The sequence below is a fragment of the Ptychodera flava genome, chromosome 8 (assembly GCF_041260155.1).
Source record: "Ptychodera flava strain L36383 chromosome 8, AS_Pfla_20210202, whole genome shotgun sequence".
Classification (NCBI taxonomy): Eukaryota; Metazoa; Hemichordata; class Enteropneusta; family Ptychoderidae; genus Ptychodera; species Ptychodera flava.
The window spans coordinates 36230330-36253037 of NC_091935.1; the positions used below are offsets into that span (position 1 = coordinate 36230330).

General features: G+C 36.2%; 1 protein-coding gene across 1 annotated transcript in view; it reads left to right on the plus strand.

Annotated features, from left to right (window-relative positions):
• The window catches only part of LOC139138095 (E3 ubiquitin-protein ligase rnf213-alpha-like), a 129142-nt gene that overhangs the window by 51641 nt on the left and 54793 nt on the right, over nt 1-22708 (plus strand). The window contains exons 9-20 of the mRNA XM_070706319.1: nt 3930-4058; nt 7301-7409; nt 9205-9463; nt 10298-10466; nt 16817-16926; nt 17134-17331; nt 18603-18725; nt 20050-20167; nt 20437-20749; nt 21419-21552; nt 22091-22177; nt 22399-22596. Of these exons, the coding sequence (XP_070562420.1) occupies nt 3930-4058; nt 7301-7409; nt 9205-9463; nt 10298-10466; nt 16817-16926; nt 17134-17331; nt 18603-18725; nt 20050-20167; nt 20437-20749; nt 21419-21552; nt 22091-22177; nt 22399-22596 (1947 nt within the window). The remainder of the gene's footprint in view (nt 1-3929; nt 4059-7300; nt 7410-9204; nt 9464-10297; nt 10467-16816; nt 16927-17133; nt 17332-18602; nt 18726-20049; nt 20168-20436; nt 20750-21418; nt 21553-22090; nt 22178-22398; nt 22597-22708) is intronic.

Below are 22708 nucleotides of genomic sequence, written 5' to 3' on the forward strand. Positions count from 1 at the left end.
CCCGAGGCCCATCATAACTTGAGTATTACCTGATCACACACTTCAAATATAAAATTTACTATTACCCAAGTGGGATTCGAACCCCCACACACTCACGGCAACATCGCCTAGCTGCTAGGCCTCACACAAAACCAGTCAGGCACTGCAAAACATACCGATAAGCAAATGCACTCTTCCTAGTCTAGAAATGAAATTAGAACTATGCATGAGACAGCACCGAAGTTCTTCTAATATTACTGCATTTCCATATTGACAGTAGACTAAACTCTATCATTTTGATGGCATGTGCAATCTCCTATTGAATTCATAATAACAACCAAAACACATGCAGAGATAGAGTTACCACAGCTAGGTGTTCATATTGTGTCCTGTTGTAATGCAGTGGCTTACTTGTTGGCAATTATACAACAGCACACTACGCAAAGTGCTTTGGAAAATATCACACACTTATTGAGCGTGCCTACTTGCACGTATACTTATAAAGCAATGTTCAGTGGACGAAGATCCAAGCCCTTCATAGCAAAATAGGACCCAGAAAATGCTGATTAAGTTAAGATAAGACTGAATAGTGTTGTTGCATACTTCTAAGTGGCAATCAAGGATACTTTCTCTTCATTTGTGATATTAATGGAGATTTTATAGATCAGGTAAGAAAAGGTATTCGTCCTTCGACGAATGCAATCTTACCAAAGACCCAAAAATAGATCTCACTAATGCGTGGTAAGTTCATGCGACTTAATAATATCTTGATGGGTTTGTGGCAACAATTTTGAAGGGCATCCTGGAATTTGACCTGACCACAAAACACCCAAATTATTCTTTGACTTGAGATGCGCTTTGAGTTATGTAATTGCCACCATTAAGGCGACCCTTTTTGACTGTTGACAACCAGTTTGGATATTTATGATGGATATCGCGGTTCATACATCAAAAGATTGTTCACAACATCCAACCAAAGTTGTTCCTGATGTGATCATAACAAGCTCAAAGAAGTTGCAAAAGTTTCATTTCGACACACGGACAAAAGGATGGACAGACGAACAGGTGGGCGGAAGGACGGTGTGTGTAATTAAACTATGTCTTTGTATATCTGTTTGCTTTGATTTTCCATCCAAGGATACTCTTCGAAATAACACAGGCAATAACTCCAATGTGCTAAAGGAATATAACCTTTAATTTGTAACAGAAAAGTAGTTGACTGAAAGTATTTATTGTAATTTGTTGAAGAAAGTTTGACAAGTATAATTGTTTTCGCGTCGGTATTGGAGACGAACTCAGAATGCGTGTCTACAGATGTAGATTATCTACATTAAAGCTGTATACCTTCTCTCTAAGAGATTATTTCAGACAGACAGACAGAAAAGACAGACAGACAGAGACAGAGAGGCTTAGACTGTGTGATTCATATTAATCGATACTACACAACAAGCACCAAGTGGTGAGTTCATTATTTGATGTCAAAACAAACGTCTGTACCTAGTCCATGTGAAGTATAACCCCTTTGAATCTCCCGATTCGCTAGGTATTTCCACCATGAACGACTTCAAGGCAACGCTCAGTGCTGCGGAAAGATATCACACAAACTTACTCGAATTTCGATTTATTGTCTCTCCCTAAGATGAAGACAGTCTATAATTTTGTTTTGATTTTTGCAGGATGTCAGAGCAAGATCCCAGGAAAACACTGTAACTCAGCTCAGAAGGCTGAGTTTCGTGTTTTCCTTACTCCTTGTGCATAACTCAGGGATACATTGTTTGTTTTTCCGTTTAGCTTGTCATGCATATGTATTAAAGGAGTGTTTTATCCGGTATATCAACAGACAAACTGACAACCTGAACACTAAAAGTACCCAATCCTGTGCTACCATCCTCTGACCGCGGAGTGTAAAAATTTAATGCATTTCGGCGTTTTTTACTTTTACTTTTAGAGTTTTCGATGGTTTTTTTCTCAGAAGATATTCCTAATCGCTTGTGATCGAAAGCTTCATCACATAGGGACATAGTTCAAACTTGTGCTAAAATGTTTTATGTGTCAGATTTCTCCATCACAACTAATAGAGGAATGTTTTGCTCTGTGGACCTTGTGCTTCAAGCATTAAGCATATGGCATAGACAATATGCTACGATGTCGCCGTAGCATACGTGTTTAACATTGATTGGAATTTTTTCAAAATGCTGTCAGCACTTTAGCTTCAAAAAGCCTTTTTTCAAGAATTTATCGTCATCTGAGAGGTTCCAATGTTAATTCAATCTTTACGGATTCGAGCTCCCAAACGTTATTTAGTTGAGCGACTCTAGAATAATTGCAATTAGTTTCAAGTGTAACGACAGAAAAAGATGGTGAAGGCCGCGATTTTCATTAATTTATAAATAAATTATTAAAACTAATTTATAGTTAAGAGGTGAGTTTTTAAAAGGAATGCAAAATTTATTGAACTTTGACGGGCTGGCACAAAACTCCTAAATTACGTCTACATGGAGTTGAGTGAAGGCAGACACTGATGAGTTAGGAAGTGAGTCCTCTGGCTACAGGCAAGATGTAGGTCTGACCGTGCAGATTCATAGAGAAAAATTCTCAGCATGGAGGTCTTGAAGTCAAAACTAGCATGAGGATCTTAATAGTTTCGTGACAATCTGTGCCGCTCCATATTTATACTGGAAAGACACCATCCAGAGAATACAAGAATATTTTAGACTATCTATTGAAACACTAATTACTGTTCTAAAATATGATCACTTTTGGTAAACATGACCTCCCAGAACAGTTGGAATTATCATCGATACATTCTTAGCAGAAGTTAGACGGAAGAAATTCTTCCCTTGATATTCTTTACAATTACTAATTCTAGTCTGTGCAGGAGTCTTGTCCCACAAAGTTTCTCAAAGGTTGCACAAAGGAATCTTGCAGTTTAATCCTTATGCATGCTGGAATCCTATCTGATGCTAGCCAGTATAGCAGTTGTCGTATTGTTGATCATTACTGGCATGGGCTTACTCTAATTGAGAAGAGGATATAAGTTTTTGTGGATGGCGGTTTTGTTGTTTTCGTTTTTAGTTTGTGACAAGATAATCAAATGTGGCAACCTGATAGCAAATTTATTGACAAAGTTTCAATGTTATGGCATACTCTTAGACAACTTTGTAAGAATATTGTGATAGAGCGATGGAGTGAATTTAAATTTGAAATATAATCACTAAGTACAACCGTGTTTTTAGCTTCATTTTATCCTTAGCTCGAATATAATTGGGCAATTTGCTAGATCGTAACAACAAAATGCCTCAGCTGACGTCTATGAATTCAAGTTTAGCAACAGAGGTATTGTGTGTTATAATATAAATCTAATTGAGACAATGATACAACTAAAAAGGCCACAAGGCTGGAAAGTTTATGCCGAAATTTATAAAATGTGATATAATTACTATGATTGTTCTTCGATAATTGGCACAAATAAACGAACAAGCGCCTAAACATTCACTGCATGAAAACGCAATAATACAGATAAATCCACACTAATGATAAACTGTATTATAGAATAATACACGTGAATTCACATGAATCCACATGAATACAGGCTTGCTGAATACAAGCAATGGATTATTGACTGTCTTCATCTCTACATGCACTCTCCAGCTAAAATACAGGATTGATCCATGCAAATACTGTGGGTATTATTGGGTTTTCATGCAGTGATTGCGACAAGTATGTTCCACAGAAAACATTCAGTTTGATTTGAATGTAATGTTGCCCTAATTCTATTCCTCTTTACGTTTTTATTTGCAAGACAAGCATTTATGACAACAAATTTCTGTATGTGAAATCTTAGTGTTCTTAAATCTTTATTTACTTTTAAGTTATATTTTTTGACAAACAATGTATTTTTATTAAACATCTTGTCTAATATTCTAACATTGCGATATTCTTGGATTTAGGTGGACCAAGGAGTATCTGAATTTCTCTTCAGGCTTGTTGTTCTGAAAGTGATCTCTGATAGCAAAGGAAGAGTCTGGAAGCGAAGGTCAACTGACTTGTATCTGATTGAAACCACAAGTCTTCCAAAGGTGAGCTGAATATTGAATGAATGTTTTTCTACGTTTTTAGGCCCTTGTGCTATACGTATATATAGCATTTTTGAGCCATTCTGGTCAGTTTAGTATGTTCATATTATGTATCTATCTCTTTATCTGCTTTTGAGTTTTTGTCATGCTATTTTAATCGTGAAACTAATACACCTATAACCCTGAACGTTTGCATAAATATTGTGTACTTTGTTTAATGACATGACTTTTAAGACCCTTAAAAGTCATATCCCACAAGTTATGATAGTTCCACAAAATAAAAGCAGACAAGACTGCTTATCAATTAGCATTGCTACTCCTGCAATGCATAACGTCTAAAATGTTACCTGTTTCTCTAGGAGTATGATACCAGCAGTAAAAGTCAACGAAGTCAATCAGCTTCCATATTTCTTTTTTCTACAGAAGGCTTACTTGGCTTCTTGGTAATACTGCAACATGTCCTTTGGCCACTGTGTACGTTTGCTAAGTTTATAACACGGTGCTTATGATATCTTGAATTACTGGTATTAATCAATAACATTTTCTATAGGCAGACTTCCTGTGTGTTAAGACAGATCTTCAAACTTAATTCAATTCTACACAGTGGAAATAATTCTGGCCAAGAGTATATTCCATATGCCCGGAGGAATGTACATCTTTCAATACAATGTAAAGCATGACTCGTGTATTTTGCTACCCTGATAACGCATGTTATAAAAGGTTCTTTGGTATGCTATTTGCAAATATTTCAAGCCCATTAGCCCAGTTCAGTATTTCAAACCAACCGCCTCAAACATTTGGTTTATTTAGCAGTCATCATCCGGAAAAAGTCTATGAGACTCTTAGTCAAACTAAATGATGTTACATTATTAAAAGAATAAAATAAAATAAATAGAACCAAACTAGTACACTTCCTAGGAATTACGTTGTTTCATAGTGGTAGATATTCATAAACTATGACCTTGTGCCATACACACCAGCCTATCAAAAAACATATATAACTCCCCTTGGTATTTAAATGGCTGTATATCGTTTGATAGAATCCAATAATACTAGGTCAAAATTCGTTACTACAAATTGTTACAAAGTCAGACACAAAATAGCAGAGAACAAACAGTAAAGTACCGGTACGCACAACAACGTCAAGTCCGTGTAAGAAAGATATATGGACCTCTGACAAAAGGACAAAGAAGTGATGTCAGGTGTTTCGAAAATAGTAAGCGCATCCTGCCCCACAGGTGGCATCCGCCATATATCAATCTGTAATTCAAAAAGGTTGTGTTCACCAACTAAAGACCAATGTCACCGATGTCACCAGCGATCATTTGTCAAAGAGAGGCACATTACTTATCTACCAGCTCGTGATACCTGCCAAAAAGTGTCTGAATGTAGAGTCAAATCTTTCTCTTGTGTAACCTGGATTTAAAAGTTTGTAAGAGAAATGGCTATGTCTCTCTGTAAAATCACCATACGAATTGCATGCTCTTGCATATCGAATAAACTTGGGATTGTATACCTCATAAGCTGGTGATAATTTAATATTATATTGAGATGTGGAATATTGATGATAGTAAAAATGAAACCATCTCCCTATATAGTCTAGTAGAAATGTGACCATAAGAGTCAAATTCAAGGAAAATATGCAGACATAAAGCAAAAGAGGACGTTTCTGTAGTTTCTTTAATCTCTTATTCTGAAGGATAAATCATAGCGATATAGTAACTGAATCTGGAGTTATTCATTGAAATGACATCGCATATGTATTTAATGGAAGGCTGAAAGTTTCTTGACATTTGTCATGGCATGGCAGTCGATGTATTTATTTTAGGCCGATGTAACGCCTATGTGCATGACTATGTCTTCTACGAACATAATACTCGAAGAGGCCAATCACATTCACTTCGGAACAACCAGGACTTGAGAGATTGCATATATCTGTGATATTGCCATACAACAATAAGGCATTGCGGTACCTGTCTTATCCAATAGTGTTCTCTCTATCTATGGAATAATAAACTAAGTGTATGGGACTGCTGGTAGAATGTATATTTTTCCAAGAGTAAGAATACGCATAGACAAAGAGTGATCGTCGTGGTTATAGTACCCGTCAAGTTGTACTTCGAACGATCGATTCACTCCACTGCGATATAATATCACAAAATCTTAAATGGTGTTGCGTTTGCATGTTTGAAAGAGGCACAGAAACCGATCTCCAAATTAATATATGACCCATAATGCGTCACTTATACTTATTGACAAGATGTAGCTCGTGAAGCAAGCCATACAGGTGGCTGTATTCGCTACATGGTGTAATGCTATGAAAAGTCTAGCAGACCAGACCACTGAAACCAAGATTTTAATACCGACCATTTCTTACAAGGCCAGACTTCTCATTAAAAATTGTCATTTCGAACTTATTGTTACAATGATAATTACAATATTTTACCTAAAGGGCCTGTGACATTCTGTTACAACAACTGATTACTTATACTAAAAATCAGAACCCAAAACACTGTAAAAAGGGGGGAAAATACGAAAAGATAACCCTTAGTTAATATTAATAAATACAAAATTACGAGATACGAAAATTGATAGCATATAACATCAAAGTCAAAACCTTTATATTATCCATATGACTATGATTGCAATCTGCCTGTGAAAGGCAAATATAGCGACTCCCTTCGTCATTGTATTGTACATTAATTTTCCAAATGTCGAAAACAAAACACACCAAAACTCAAACTCAAAAACATCTAGAGTCTGATGGGGTCACTGAAAATAGTTCTATCAGAACTGGTCTAGTTCATTACTAGGGGAAATAGTACATCATAATGTAACTAAGAAAGTGTGGATCTGTGCAAGCTACTGACGCTTACATTAAAAAGAGATGGGACATGAGTGCATCACTTAGTACACATCGTATTTGCAGAAATTCAGACGCCTAAAAATAACAGTATGCAAATGACATCATCTCCTTAGAAAATAAGTGCGGCTGAGAGTTACAGGCCAACATACTGTACATACGCCAAATATATAGCTACACATATGTAAAAGGAAACTATAAGGCATTTTAAGAATAATGTTTATCACGAGCATGATTGGTAAGGTTAATTGCAATATATTGATAAAATGACAAAGGCAATGTTTCAGCTGTAACTTCAAACAACTATCCCTTCCACACATTAATTTGATACATTGTTTTATAAACGGTGATGATAAGAATGCATAAAATTTTCTTTCTTCAGACAGAGGATATTCTCAGAGAAGCAAGTCTTAACTTCTTACCAACAACATATTGTCTTTCACCATCTGAATCATTGCAATATATTCAAAACAAAAGGAAACAATACCAAGGTAGGTTTCTCTTTTGTTACATTCCCATTTAACTTTTGTGTAACATACGGGCGTGTACCATGCACCTGTGACTCAAAATACGGGCGTGTACCATGCGAGGGTGACCCAAAATGGTTGTCCCCAACGTTTTTTAACGTTAACAGCGTTCATTATCTCAACATTGGCAACGTGAGATGTAACCTATATTTCAAGAGTCAGATTTCAACATGATCCCGTTGATAGAGAACTTCACGAATTCTGACAACAATTACATAAAAATTCATTTACCTGTGCCTTGATCATATACATACGGTGATATTGTGTTGCTAATCAAATGCATTATCCAATATCGCCTGTTCCGGTGTCGTATCAGCACGAGTGTCATTTGCGCTGCGAAACAAGACGAAATCAAATGTCTGACGCAGTACATACTACACGGATGTTTATAATACTGTCATGTAGCATGGTTAGTGGCGGGTAGTTATGGGTTGCTTTGATATGCATACTCCGGGGTAGGACAGAAGAGACAGCAACAAGTAAACGGATGCGTCGTACTTTATTGACTGAGTAACAAATAAGTTTCATGGTATTTTTCTTTGAGTATGCTAGTCTAACAATAGTCGTAAAGTCAGGGTCGTCTGTCGTCTCGAGGCGTCTCCAAGCGATCTCCGTAAGTTCTCCGTCTACACACTATTAAATGCACAGAAAGGTTGATCCTATCTAAGTACAATGTCGAACAGGATGAAAGTATCTGTCGACGCTCGCTTGTATAGGTTTATATTCAACATCCAGTCAATACTAATGACTTACACAGTTGTTAAAATAATACGGCTACTCCAAAGAAGTATCTTATTTATCATGTATTCAAACAATGATGAAATGTTCAATTTTTAATTCGGGGGCAATTTTTGCCATTTCTAGTCAAAATATGTGTTTCTGAAAAACCGTTTGTTTTGTTTATAGATTCCTAGCTAGGGGTTATTTGATATGACATATTGAAATTATGATGAAATTTGCAAATTTACTTTTAGGGATAATTTTCGCCAGTTTCGGTAAACAAATTTGCTCATCAAAAAACTATTCGTCTCATAGCTTTGGTTAACATATTATTAGTGATATTGATAGGGATGTCATATCTTCAAATTATGATGAAATCTTTAATTGTATATTTTTCAGCTATTTTTGCCATTTTTGCCAGGCCAATGAAATGAGCAATCAAATTGAAGATTTCCACCTTCTTCATTATCACATGTCACAAATGGTTATTCTCTACATAACACAGGGAAGCTATATCGGCTGTAAGGTCACGTTTTGAAGCAATTTCTTCTATTTTTGGTAAAAAGGTACTCTGAAATCACAAGACTGATATTTTTGAAATCTGAGATGTACAGCATGTTGTTTAATATGTGTCATTTTAATATGTGTCTTACATAGTTTCTTATGAACGGTCTTCATATACATTTGAGAAGGTGCTGGTCGATCGAGGGGCAAAAAAATGTACTCGCTGAATATTCATGATATCACGCATGAAATAAATTTACTAAAAGAGTATAAAGTGTCACCGGATTAATTGATACGTTTCTCTGTTTTTGCTAGATTTCAAACTTTCGGTGTCGCAGACCTCAGATACTTTCTTTGGCAATATGACACACACATGCTTATTTCGTTTTCATGATTCTCTTTTACATAATCTTTAGAAAGTAATTTTTACATTAGCATGGCTGTTATGATAGATTCAGATACGTTAATCACATTTGAGTACTGTATTAAACATTTTTTCTTCATTTTGCCTTGCCTATATTACGTTTCTTAACAGAAAGCGATGTTCAGTCATTGGTTCTTGAACAATTTGCAAGCGAGTCATTTCAAAGAGTCCATCACTATCTACAAATGTATGAACATCAGGATTCTCTACCCTTGCAAGCACCGATGCAACATAAGTCTACAATCAAGGCAAAATTGAAAGCTTTCCTTCAGCGTAAGCCTAAAGAAGTTGTGCAGGCCAGTCCTTCCTTTGATGATAGCGTACAAATAGGAGAAAGGGAAATGGCTGATCGTCTCTCATTGATTTTACGGTAGGTTGAGCAACCACATTTCATATGTACTAGAGAGTTTACAGCTAATTTCGTGGACAATTAATGTTTTATACGCGGTCTTATGGTCCTAAATATCATATTTCGTTGGCTTTAGAAAAACTTAAGTCAAAATAACGAGAGAGAGAAGAAAAATACAAAATATCTCACATTTTAAACAAGTTTGCTCCAAATACTAGTTTTGCAGGTAATGGAAAATGTTTGGCACCTGCTTTTACTTAATATGAAAATATGTATTATAGTGTTGTTTCTGAAATGCACCCCAAAGGAGATAAAACATCAAGCTTATTTGTTATTTATTTGTAGCTTATTATTTATGTCTGAACTAGTGAAGAATTCGTAGAATACATAACCCATACATGCAACAGCTGAAGCAACTCTACATATTCACTTGAGTACCCTTTATTGCTGTAATTTTAAGTTTGCGACCTTTAGATATTATACATCCAATACTCAAAGGGTGTAAAGGACTGACTCATATTGCCATATATATGCTCTGGAAATATGTATCAATTCTTTGCAGTTTAATCACTCTGCCACATACAAACGTTTTTAAGTGATGCTTTGATGTTGCATATATTCCTAAATATAAGGGTTTTGAAGTATTAGTATTTCCATGTAGCCATACGAAGTTGCTATGTTATTAGGGACTTCATGGAAAACATTCAGTGCAAAATTTCGTTTTTACTCAAAATTCAGATTGAATCTTGTTTTTTTACTGCTTCGTATATATTCAGCATTACAGCGTTTAATGTCCATCTTTCAAAAATGTAAAATGAGCAATCACATCGCTCCTTATTCTATGTTACGCAACAGACACACAGGTTCTAACAACCCATCATGGGCCGTCATCAACCAGTTTGTCAAGTTCTTTAATTATCAGCTGATAAGTTGGGAAACAAATCCGTTCTGCGACAACACATTTGAAAATGATCTACCTGGTTTTAGGTTTTGGGTGATGAAGTCTCAGCTTTATTTGTCACAGGTACGTGAAGTTCTTGTTCACATCAAGTAATTACCGAATTTTAGGAGATCTTGGTAACTTATATAAATTCAAGATGATAATTCTGTAAACCACAGTCAAGAAGACAACATGGAAGATTTGATGTTCCACAATGATCTTTACAACTAATAAAACAAACATTATTTTGATGCACTATATACCATTATATGGGCGTCAAACAGAGTATTGAACAACACGAATTACTTACTGAGTTCTAACGATTTTCTCAATCATGCCAGGAAATGCCAAGAGGATTTGACCGGTTGACCTCGCTGTTAATTTTATGCAGGAAATTACAATAACAATGCTTGGTCGAATGACGTATGCCTTGAGGGCGGGATCGCCAGTGGTATAGGGGGAGGAGTACCTTCCCGATGGTGATAAGTGGTGCGGATTACCGTCGCCTAGGTGACTGGCGTATATGTTGATGATATAGTTGTGCTGACCAAACTGATATCTCTCCTACAATTACGACCTGTTTTAAACATTGTTTGACCAATCAGAAATAACTCTATTGTTGTACTATGTTAACACCCCCCCCCCCCCGGCGCGCCCGCGGTTTCGGCAGTTGACGAGTTACGTGACAACGCCTTCACGGTGACCACAATAGAATGATGGAAAGTTACGCACACTTGTCAAAATAAATGACACACACTTGTTAATTTGTGGAAATTTTATTGGGTGCTCCGAAACCGATCGTCACTTCGGCAGTTTTTCTTCTCATGTTGAGCGTGCCGACAAAGATCGGTGTTTGATTATGAACTTACAGAACATTCATAAAAAGAAATTGTTTAAATTGATGCGTCCATTTACAAGTTCAATGACATGATGGCAAGGGCAAAGACGCGGCCCGTGCACAATAAGCCGTGAACCAGACAGCTTGTAAAGCTCAACAAAATTTGATTCACGAATCCCGTTCGTGTCCCAGTTAGTTTTTCTAAAAACTTGGACTATGGTCTTGTATGCTTTTTTTTCTCGGCCAGACCAAATTTAATACCTACCCTGACAAAAGTGTCGTAATGTTTGTGTATCCAACAGGCGCACTGCAGAGTAAATCAAAGTTCTATCGCCCAATGGCCATGAAATCATTCAGGATCACCATTTTGCCTTGACTTTTGACAATGAACGGACATAGACGAATAGAACTTTGCTTTTAATACTCCTTTATTTCCCCGTATGATCGACTTCACTATTACGTACATTTGGTCACAGGTCACCCAGAAAAAAATGAGTGGGTTCAATGATACTGTGGCCGGAAATTTTTTCAGAACGAGAAATTTTAGCAAACTTCGCGAGGGCAAAAAACCCTAAAATTAATCCTTGCGATATATATATATATATAAAAAATTGCGTGATTTACATCATGAAATGTAACACACTCAGTGCCATGATCACTGAACTTTTATAGTAAGCCTGTCACCTTGAAGGTAATACTGTAGATAACACGAGGGCTTCAAACGCACAATGGTACAAACAACACCACAAGTGTGGCCGTCCCCGTCTCGGGGCTGTTCTCGGAGCGGGACCGTTTTCTCTGGTTTTCCGTCAATGTTTTCCACCATGGACAAATGGTAACAACACTGAACAAAAACCTAAATTATCTGCTTGTCAACCCAGTTTGTGTCAGTGCCGCCGGTCACGCGCACCACCCAAAAGTTTGACCGTCACTTAATATCGAACAGTATTCAAAGAAACGGTCCTACTAATTACTGCCGTCCCTGCCCGTCATTCTTCTAGCACTGCCCGTCACGAAATTGGCCTTTTCAATACAGTAATAGGTCGATATCTTAATATTCCACAACATTTACTTGTGATATAAACTTATAAAATCATAGTCCAGGCCCCCAAACCGCCGATCGATTTACGACCCGATAGTTATGCCGCTGACGCTGATATTCACCGGTGGTTGCCTGTGTGTGCGTACATGGACAGTCTGCATAGCCCTTGAATGTGGTCTCGATTTTGATCAAACTTACAATTGAGGAGTATATATCAAAACTGATAAATGATTTATGTTTTCACATGGATTCACAAAAAGTTTCTCCCCGGTGTTCATTTTTGGCCCTGGAATTCCATCTACCCACCCTTTGCAGAGTAGTAAGCTTATGGGGCAAGTAAACATGGATGCGCCGGTGCGATTCAACGATCAACCTGTATATCGGATCGAAAGTCAACAATTTTACGGCTCGAACTATGATTTTACAAGTTTATATAAAAAGTATAAGGCGCGGGGTATTATATATTGACTGATTACTGTAGCTATGATAGGCTACATTCAGGACGGGCAGCGACGGGCAGTAATTAGTAGGCAAAACAGATGGTTTTCACCATGGGCAGAACTCGGTGCAATGATACTGAACATTAATAGTGAGCCTGTCACCTTGAAGGTAATGCTGTAGGTGAAACAAGGACTTCAAACGCACGATGGTACAAACAACACCACAAGTTAAACGTACACTACGTTGTGCCCACCCGGCCACGCGATTAAAATATGACTGATACTGCTGGATAGTGTTAATTGGGTCGGTAAACAGTCAATTAATAGTTTGTTTGACTACCTGGGTGATTGGCAGGTCGTGTCCAACGACGCATATGCAAAGCAGGCCAAAAGACAAAAGCCCCAAAGATATTGACAGCTGGCCAGGGGTCACCATGAATACGTAATGACGCTTCACTACGCAGACACTGCGTAGTCAAGCCCTTCTTAACCGGTCAAATCCTCTTGGCACTTTCCCTCATGAAAGTGTAAATTATGTTTTCAATAATTTGCGTTATTACAAAACAAATTGTAAGAAAATGCAGCTCCTCTGTTATATCCCATCGGCCAAGAAGATGCCTTAATTAACGGGAAGGTACAGTTTTATAAAGCAAGCACAGAAGATGAAAGTGTGGTTGTAAATTATTCTTAATTTCTTCCTCAAGCTGCATGATGTCAATGAACACAGTTGTATTCTCTCGAGAATCTCATTAAGACTTTGAACCAGCTTAAGTATTTTCAAAACCGTTGATGTCATTTCTAGGTTGATGTAATCCTGCTTTCAATATGATGAAACAATGCGTTCTTGTATCTATAAATGTTTTTATTCGAGTCTTTTCAAGAAGGAAAAAAATTACATTACAGTCAGAAAGGTGGAATTACATGAAGTGGTTAACATGTTACTTTGTCATAAATAAATCTTCCTATGTGCCAACTATTTGCAAGTATTTTCCCCATTACTGATGTTGATGTCATTTCTAGGTTGATGTAATCCTGCTTCCAATATGATGAAACAATGCGTTTTTGTATCTATAAATGTTTTTATTCGAGTCTTTTCAAGAAGGAAAAAAATTACATTACAGTCAGAAAGGTGGAATTACATGAAGTGGTTAACATGTTACTTTGTCATAAATAAATGTTCCTATTTGCCAACTATTTGCAAGTATTTTCCCCATTTCTTTATGTGTATTTCAATTTTGTTTTTCTGTTTGCAATATAAAATTCAATTTTTTGTATGTTTTGCACAAATTCTGTAAAGTTTATGAAGTACAATTTCTTGGAGTTACATCTAGCTATGTAGATATACATCTTGGCAACCAAAATTAAAAAATGAACTAGCTTTGGAAGATCAGAACTACCAAGTAAGATGAGCCTGTATCACCACTATTTGTAACAATCAACCCTATTTGTAACAAAACTTAATTTTCAAAAAAACTTTGTCGTATTTGTTGAAATATTGATAAAATATGCATATTTGTATGTTTGGGGGCATTTTTTTTACCTTGTGAAAACTCATTTTTCCGAAACTGCTTTTGTTACCAATTGGGTTGATTGTTACAAATAGGGGTGACATGTCAACCCTATTTGTAACAATCAACCCTATTTGTAACAAAACCTATTTTATGTTTGGGCAATTTCCTTTTTTTTCCTTGTCGAAACTCATTTTTTCTGAAAATGCTCGTTAGATTAAATTTCGTTGTGCACGTTCCTGGGGATAAGAGGCCTACTCGTAAGATATAATCAAGTCGTGCAGATACATGCCAAAAGTTTGTTTCGGGGCAATTTTCACCAATTTCGGTCAAAATGTTAAGGAATCTTGATTTCTGACATAAATATTACGGAACCTATATTGGGTTAACTTTTGTTACAAATTGGGTTGATTGTTACATATAGGGGTGACATGTCAACCCTATTTGTAACAACAACCCTATTTGTAACAAACCCTAATTTTCAAGAAAAAAACTTGGCCGTATTTGATGAAATCTTGATGAAATATACATATTTATATGTTTGGGGGCAATTTTCTTTTTTTTCCTTGTCAAAACTCATTTTTTGCCCGAAAATGCTCGTTAGATTAAATTTCGTTGTGCAGGTTCCTAGTGATAAGAGGCCTACTCGTAAGATATAATCAAGTCGAGCAGATATATACAAAAATCTTGTTTTCTGACTGAAATCTTACTGAACCTATATTGGGTTAACTTTTGTTACTAATTGGGTTAATTGTTACAAATAGGGGTGACGTGTCAACCCTATTTGTAACAATCAACCCTATTTGTAACAATCAACCTAATTTGGAACAAAATTTAACCAATTTGTGACAAAACCTAATTTTCAAAAAACTTGGCGGCATTTGATGAAATCTTGATGAAATATACATATAAGTACGTTTGGGGGTTCTTTTTTTCCTTGTAGAAACACATTTTTCCCGCAACTGCTAGATTAAATTTCTTTGTACAGGTTCCTGGGGATAAGAGGCCTACTCGTAAGATATAATCAAGTCGTGCAGATACATGCCAAAAGTTTGTTTCGCTGCAATTTTCACCAATTTTGGTCAAAAATGTTAAGGAATCTTGTTTTCTGACCGAAATCTTACCCAACCTATATTGGGTTAATTTCAACAAATACGGCAAAGTTTTTTGAAATTAAGTTTTGTTACAAATAGGGTTGATTGTTACAAATAGGGGTGATACAGAGCCCAGGGTTTAATTGGGTCCTGAGACCTAATGGTTTTCCCAGATTTTCAGTGAACGCATTCCAAAAAAACTTTGACATGGTTACAGTTACAAAACAAATGAAGGAGAGACTCCTCTTCATTTTTACAAAATTGACGAAACTCTGGGTGGAGTCATTTTATAAAGCAACACATTAGTTGGTAAAATATTGTGCGTTAATTTACACTGTAATTCACGTAATTATATGTCAAGGGTTAATTTAAACGGTTACTGGTGAATAAATTCCTATTCCCGAATTAATGAGAAATATTTGAGACCTTGGAGAGATAAAATATTGTTTAGCAATACCTGGGACTGTGTGTTTTGTGGTACATTGATGGGCAGATGATAGTATTAATGCCTTGGCGGATCAGATGCCTTGGCGGATAAATTTTTGCGAAAAATGTGAATATTAATGCGCATCTTCCCATTTTTAGTTAAAGGGTGCCCAAAATAGGAGTAAAGGCCAAGCAGATAATGGCATGCGTCTGTCCAATCTGCCCCAAACCACACTTTTGAGGCTCATATTTCAAAATGCGCAATGTTCAGATGATATTTAGAGTTGAAGATCTTAACGGAGTATTGCACATTAACTTTTGCTCACCCTGGGTACCCTTCATTCGCTCACTGAGTGTATAGGTATCTCGTAGGTTCAAATAATTCAGAATATTACCGTCTTCGATTATGAAAATAGATTGACATATAACGGGAGCTCACTGTAGCACGTGTTATCACTTCTTGATTTAAGCAGTTCAAACAGCCTTTTTCATAGGTTCGCAGGCCAAAGCTTTTGCAACTGATATCTGACGATTGAATTTAGTTTCGGTGAGCTAAACAACATTTAATTAGTTTCTTACATAGAACAAAAAATAAACGAAATGATAGCGACTTTGTCCTTTAATTTATCATAGTAATCTTAGTGATATCTGAGACCTTTTGTGCTGCGAAAATACTAAATATATTATGTACGGACAAACACATGATACTCGTCAAAATGGATTTTGAATAACGTCATAAATGGTTCCCAGACGTAAACTTAGTCTAAAACGTTTAAATGTCCCTTCAAACATATGCAGTCTATGGTGTTGCATAACGAATATGTTGCGAAATTTATCGACCAAAAGACTTGTGAATGCGATATGTTGCTTCCAACGTTCATGAATGGGGACTACCTCAGATGTTAAAACACAATTAGAATTCCGATTTGTACTTCCTGTGACCAGTGATTTTCACAAATCGAAAACGGCGAACGCGGTTAAGACAATTAAATTGGTAAAAATATTGGTTCTATGAACAACACTGGCATGGCAGTAAATAAATAGCAAATAATGTGGGAATTAATTACTCCTGTTGTTTTTTACTAGGATTTTGCAACACCGAGTCTTTCAATATCAGACAAGAGTGTGGATGATATTGGGAACAGTAACGACGACATCTTCAAGCTGTATAGCTTTCGCCGCCAGTGGGAGACAAAGTATGTTTTATAAATAGATAAGATTACCTTTCCAAGATTTTGAAAGGCCACATGTGTTTCACTTCGTTAACTTTGTGATGACAAGTGAATAACGTTTACATCCATGCATTCATTGTCGCACACAGAATCGTAAATAAAAAAGACAACAACAAAGCAAACAATATTAAATTAATACAAACCTTGTAAATACTTCGTCTTTCCGTGCAGGCTCAATCCCCACATCATATTTGATAAAGATGGAGAATGTGTAGTATTTCATGGATTTAACGTTAAACCAGGTGGCACTGTTGTAAGTTGTTCACATCCTCAAGTGCCTATTCCTGATTTGAAGATGCATTACAGGACCAGAGATGCACTTATCAGCAACAACGTCAATGTTCACTCAAATTTTGATACCCAAGACAGGTAATGAATTGCCATTATATTAGGTACAAAGCACCCTGAAGTTATAATGTTTATTCACAGAAAAGTTGTGAACTTTTCCGCTAAGCTTTGATATCCACCACAGCACATACACAATATTTAAAATGGCTCTCATGCTCTCATAAGGTCAAAAGATAAAAATACATTTATGGTTTAATGCATTATACGGTTTTATCGGCCATCTGCTGTCTTCCAACTTTAAAACCTTTGAAATTTCCAGTTCCTTCGCCGGACCCCATTCATATTTGTTTAAATGTTGATGAATATGCATATATGGTAAATTTTTCCCTGTCTTAGGAAACATTGCAAACAGTACAACTACTTTATTGAAATTTAGTTAGACGCTTCGTCATTATGTATCATTTGTCACCTTTTCATCGGTGCCTGTCATTAATATCCGTTTAACTGTGTTCGTCAATTGTGGCAAAGTTAGGTAAATTTTATTATTTGCGTCTTTGTTGATTGTTTCTTGAGAATAATATGCGACATATTTGTTGAAGGTATTTTCAATACATCGCCGTAAAACAGTACTCCAGGAAATATTGCACAAGTAAATTTCCATTTATATGTTGGTACATTTCTAAATTTGTGATGGCATATTTTCCTCTTATTTGATCTACCTTATAACGTGTTCAGTGGACGCAGACAAATCAATAACTGAGCTTGATCAAAAGAACAACTTTTCTGCAGTCTGCGATGTAATCACACGTGGCATGCTCTGACTTACATTTTCTGTCAGTCATTTTATTGGGACTTATTGATACATAGAGAGATAAATGACACGAGGGTGCTTCAACGAGCACTGTTCAATATTAATGCTGTCGTACACTCTTTGTATTCCAGTATGTTCAGGGTTAGAATTTCATATCATGATTACTTGTCATATGAAATGGATGTGGGTATTCTAGCAAAATTAGTATCATCTGTATAACAAGGGGGGGTCTGTTGTCGCAGCTTGAAAATAATATCATATAAATAATAACAGATTGAAAACATCTTTTTCGGCGTGTTAGAGCTCTTCCTCCCCACATTCATTAAATTTCGTCATTTAATAGTTTACCATTGCAGCGGGGTAGGGATGTTTTCATTAGTTGGGTCAAATGTATCATTTACAAATTTCTTTTTCTATAACCCGTTTGTCTTATTTTGTTTACTACACATATTATGTGTGCGTACTGGTAAAACAGGGGGAACTGTATGTATTTATTACTTTTATTGCTCTCTTATTTGTGTATCATCAATCAATTAAACAGGATTACACAACTAGAGCATATGCGTGTTGTACTAGGTCTCAAAGATTCATTTGATCCTGACCCAGATTATCAACTGACAGTGGACTCGGTGACTAAGATGATTGCGATCCTAATGAGATTCAGGTAATTATAAAGCATAGTTATTTCAACACGTCTTACTTCTAGGTATGTTACAATAACTCACCACTGAAGAACTTGATCCGGTAGACATATTCCTTAAAATGCCTAATTTTAATAATAACTCATACCTTGAACACTGCTTTTATTGTTTTATGGATTACTCTACCAGAAATTCTCTCAACACGAAGGTCCAGTATCTTACCATCAAGGTTTTAAATTGGATGCCAAGCTCCATTGTTCACACTGATGACCTAGCAAATATGCTGGTGTTTTCTTCTTTAGTAACTTGTATTACGCCAGGTCAGAATGACAAGAAAGATCCAATTTTGATAGAGATAGCAATTGTTCTCATTTTAGCTAATCTCAAGTACGACCCATACCAGGCTAACCATGATATTTTACTAGACACAGACAATTTAAAAGCTATGCACTGATGTAATTCGTTGATACATATACTCCGTCGACTGTTTTGGCTATGGTAAAAGCTTTATATATGAAGATAAACGAATAATACTTCTGGAACCATTTCTAGTTAACACAAGTGCGACAAAGGGTAATTGATAATGATAAATTTCAGGAAGAGACCTCAAGGTTGTATATTTAAAAATTTTGCATCATCAATAAGCATAACCTTACGAATATGTATTAAGACAATAATGTAAAAGATCATCGGAAAATATAGACTGGTTCGCTTTCAATCGCTTCGGCCTACGGCCTCGGTGACTCTAAACCAGAAACCCATCGGTGTTGGTCGTTATTTATCACACGTCACAGTAGTGTTCTCAGCAGTGTTTATTTCCACGAACTCCTCATTTTGCGGTATTTCTGTCAGAAATACCAGGCGATTCTGTCAGAGCCCGTCAGGCGGTTCTGACTCTACTACATCAATCAGTTTATGAGTATGTTTCAGGTTGCGTAATATAAAAACTTTTTGTCACTATTGTTCAGCGGCGGTTATACTTCCCGCCTGCTGAGTAACTATTGAATACCTTCCTACCACTTTTTTCGACCTAGTCGAACCTCCAAAGCCCACATTAACATTAAAACAGAATAAACTGGACTGAGTAAATCAAATGAATTGTACAGAGTGCAAGATACGGCAGATAACACTTTTTAAGATATGTCGGATAAACACTGCACAGATTAAGATACAGCTTAATTGATAAAAACACACTTGTTACCTCAAATTGTATCAAACTTTATACTGCCCTATGACACGACATCAAAAATATTAACATTTAACTGCTTTTTAACAATGCCTTCTTTGGTGAAAGAATACGTCGACAGAGGTTTAATACTCAACTGACCATCTATGATCTTTCAAAAGGTGCAGTATCCCTGTTCTTATAATGGGTGACACAGGATGCGGGAAAACGCGACTTGTACAGTTCTTGTGCAGAATGATGGCAGGCAGAGTAGAAGCCAATAATTTCATAGTCTTAAAGGTATGGCCGTTTGGTTGGGATTATTCATATGCATAATAAATATACACTGCAAATACTGCATTTTGATATTTCGTAGGACATTTTTGTTTATCATCACATTTAATGATTATTGTTGCCACAATAGTTAACCAATTCATTTACAGGATCATTTATCTTGAAGTTACTACCAAAAACACAATCATGGAATATAAAAGTGTTTTTTTTATTGTTGACTGATATCTTTGGAATACCCTGGTAGATCATACCTTCTCGATGTATTTTCCCCCTAGGTCCATGGTGGCACAACATTTGCTGACATTGAAACAAGTGTGCAAGAAGCTGAAGAAATTGCAAAACAAAATGAGGCAAATGATGTTGATACAGTGCTTTTCTTTGATGAAGCAAATACAACTGAAGCTGTAGGTCTTATTAAAGAGGTCATGATCGATAGGACTGTCAATGGAAGATCCTTGACAAGCAGCAGACTGAAGTTTGTTGCTGCATGCAATCCATACAGAATGCTACCTAAGCCAGCTATTAAGAAACTTGAAGCAGCAGGGCTCGGATTTCGAATACATGCAGACGATTCAAAAGACAAGCTTGGTAAGTGCTGATAATCTAATGGCTAAGTATTATAATACGCTTCGCCTGCAATTGGTCATTTTATTTGCTGAATGGAGAGTTTATATTCTGAACAAGACCCAGCAATATTTCTGGGCTCCTGCACATTTCGAAATGCAAGTTTGGGAGCTCAACACACCATAATGTTGGACAGGTCTACAGCTTGAGGTTAATTTTGATTGTTATAGTTTAGTCTGGTGCAGGTCGATAAAATCACCAATGAAGAGTTGAGCTTATACGTCATTTATAATTCACTACAAAAAGGCCACGCAAGGCATCGATTAATAGAGCCTTTTTTCAAAATAATTATTTTAGCTCGATGATATTAATCGATGACTTGCGTTACCGTATTGTAGGGAATTAACTTTGCACGGATCGTACTGACAAGTTCTTTTAGAATGTGTACTAGCCCTTGTATCAAGTTCGCGTCAGAAATATCAATTATATCCACTTGTACTCCATCAACTTTAATAGAGTTATAACCAATGTGCTCCGGTATTTGGTTGCGGATAAAATACTTCTTGGGTAAAAATTGGCATATTTTGGCGGGTCATAACCACCAGGAGAAGTCGTTTATAACCTGTGATTGTGTACATTTCATGTTTGTAATGAACCTTTACTTTAATCAACCCAAAATATGTATCTGACCAGGTGTGATACCTCTTCGCCATCTTGTTTATCGTGTGTACCAGCTACCACCAAGCCTAATCTCCTGTGTATGGGACTTTGGCACATTAAGCCCAGAAATCGAATACTTGTACATTTCAAGTATGGTGAGAAATAAAGTAAGTGTCTGTTGTTTGTTTGTCAAGAGTACAACATGTGTGTTTAAAGTGATTAATGAGGCAGTATCTATAGTGTTTGCTGATTTTCACTACATTTGTTTATACGTCAACTGTTCATGCTCTTTTCCCAAACGCATGTTGGGATATATGATACTCAGCTTGTCACTTCAGCCTGTACATGCTATTACCGGCATTACTATTGTTGACAGAATAATTCTTGTCTGTACCAGAATTGAAATGTCAACAATAGCAGTACATTCTAGCACAGAACTCCATAGCGTCATTTAAATATTAATATTGTTCATATTTGTATGTTTTGAATAAAAATTGCGTCTGATATTGTTATGCTATTATTCTCATACCCGAAAAATGTGCACAACATTGCAAATTTTGAGTAGACTTTTTGTAGATGGTAAGCAAAATAGAGTAATAGAAAACACATTTTTTTGGAAAACAATCTTCAAATCCAACTATCCAAATAAATTCAAATCATTTTTGCATTATAACAATTTTACGAACTAAGCATATAATTTTACAGCTGAAGCAAAATGAACTTTGTTCTGAGGGGATAGAACTTCTGATTAATGTTATAGCTGCATCTCACCAATTCATGAGGAATCAAGAGGTAAGAATGAATTGTGTTGTATATTAACATAAAATAATAAAATATCAGGATACATGTACATTTAACGTACACTTTCAAAGAATTGTTATTTTATTTAAATTGAACACTAATTTAAATTAAAATAAACACTAATGAGAACTCCAATATTATTATGACCTACTTTGCTAAATAATTCTAACATATGTTTTCTGTACATTTTACGCCAATACACACACCTACAGGAGGAGTGTAGATTTGTTAGCCTAAGAGACGTAGAAAGAGTGATAGAGGTCTTTAAGTGGATGTATCAAAATTACAACATCTATGGTTCCAAGATGGTTTCATTACAAGGTCCGTTGTGTGCCTATAATGCAAGCAATAGTGAAGAACCTTATGGTGATGATGACTCCATATTTGAACTCGTCATATTGGATGACGAGGTAAGTGCTACAGCCAATAGTTCATCAATCTGACGACAAATTATTATTGTACAATGACTAACCAACTGATAATTCACCTAAAGATTCAACTGCTATTGTGGATTGAATATGA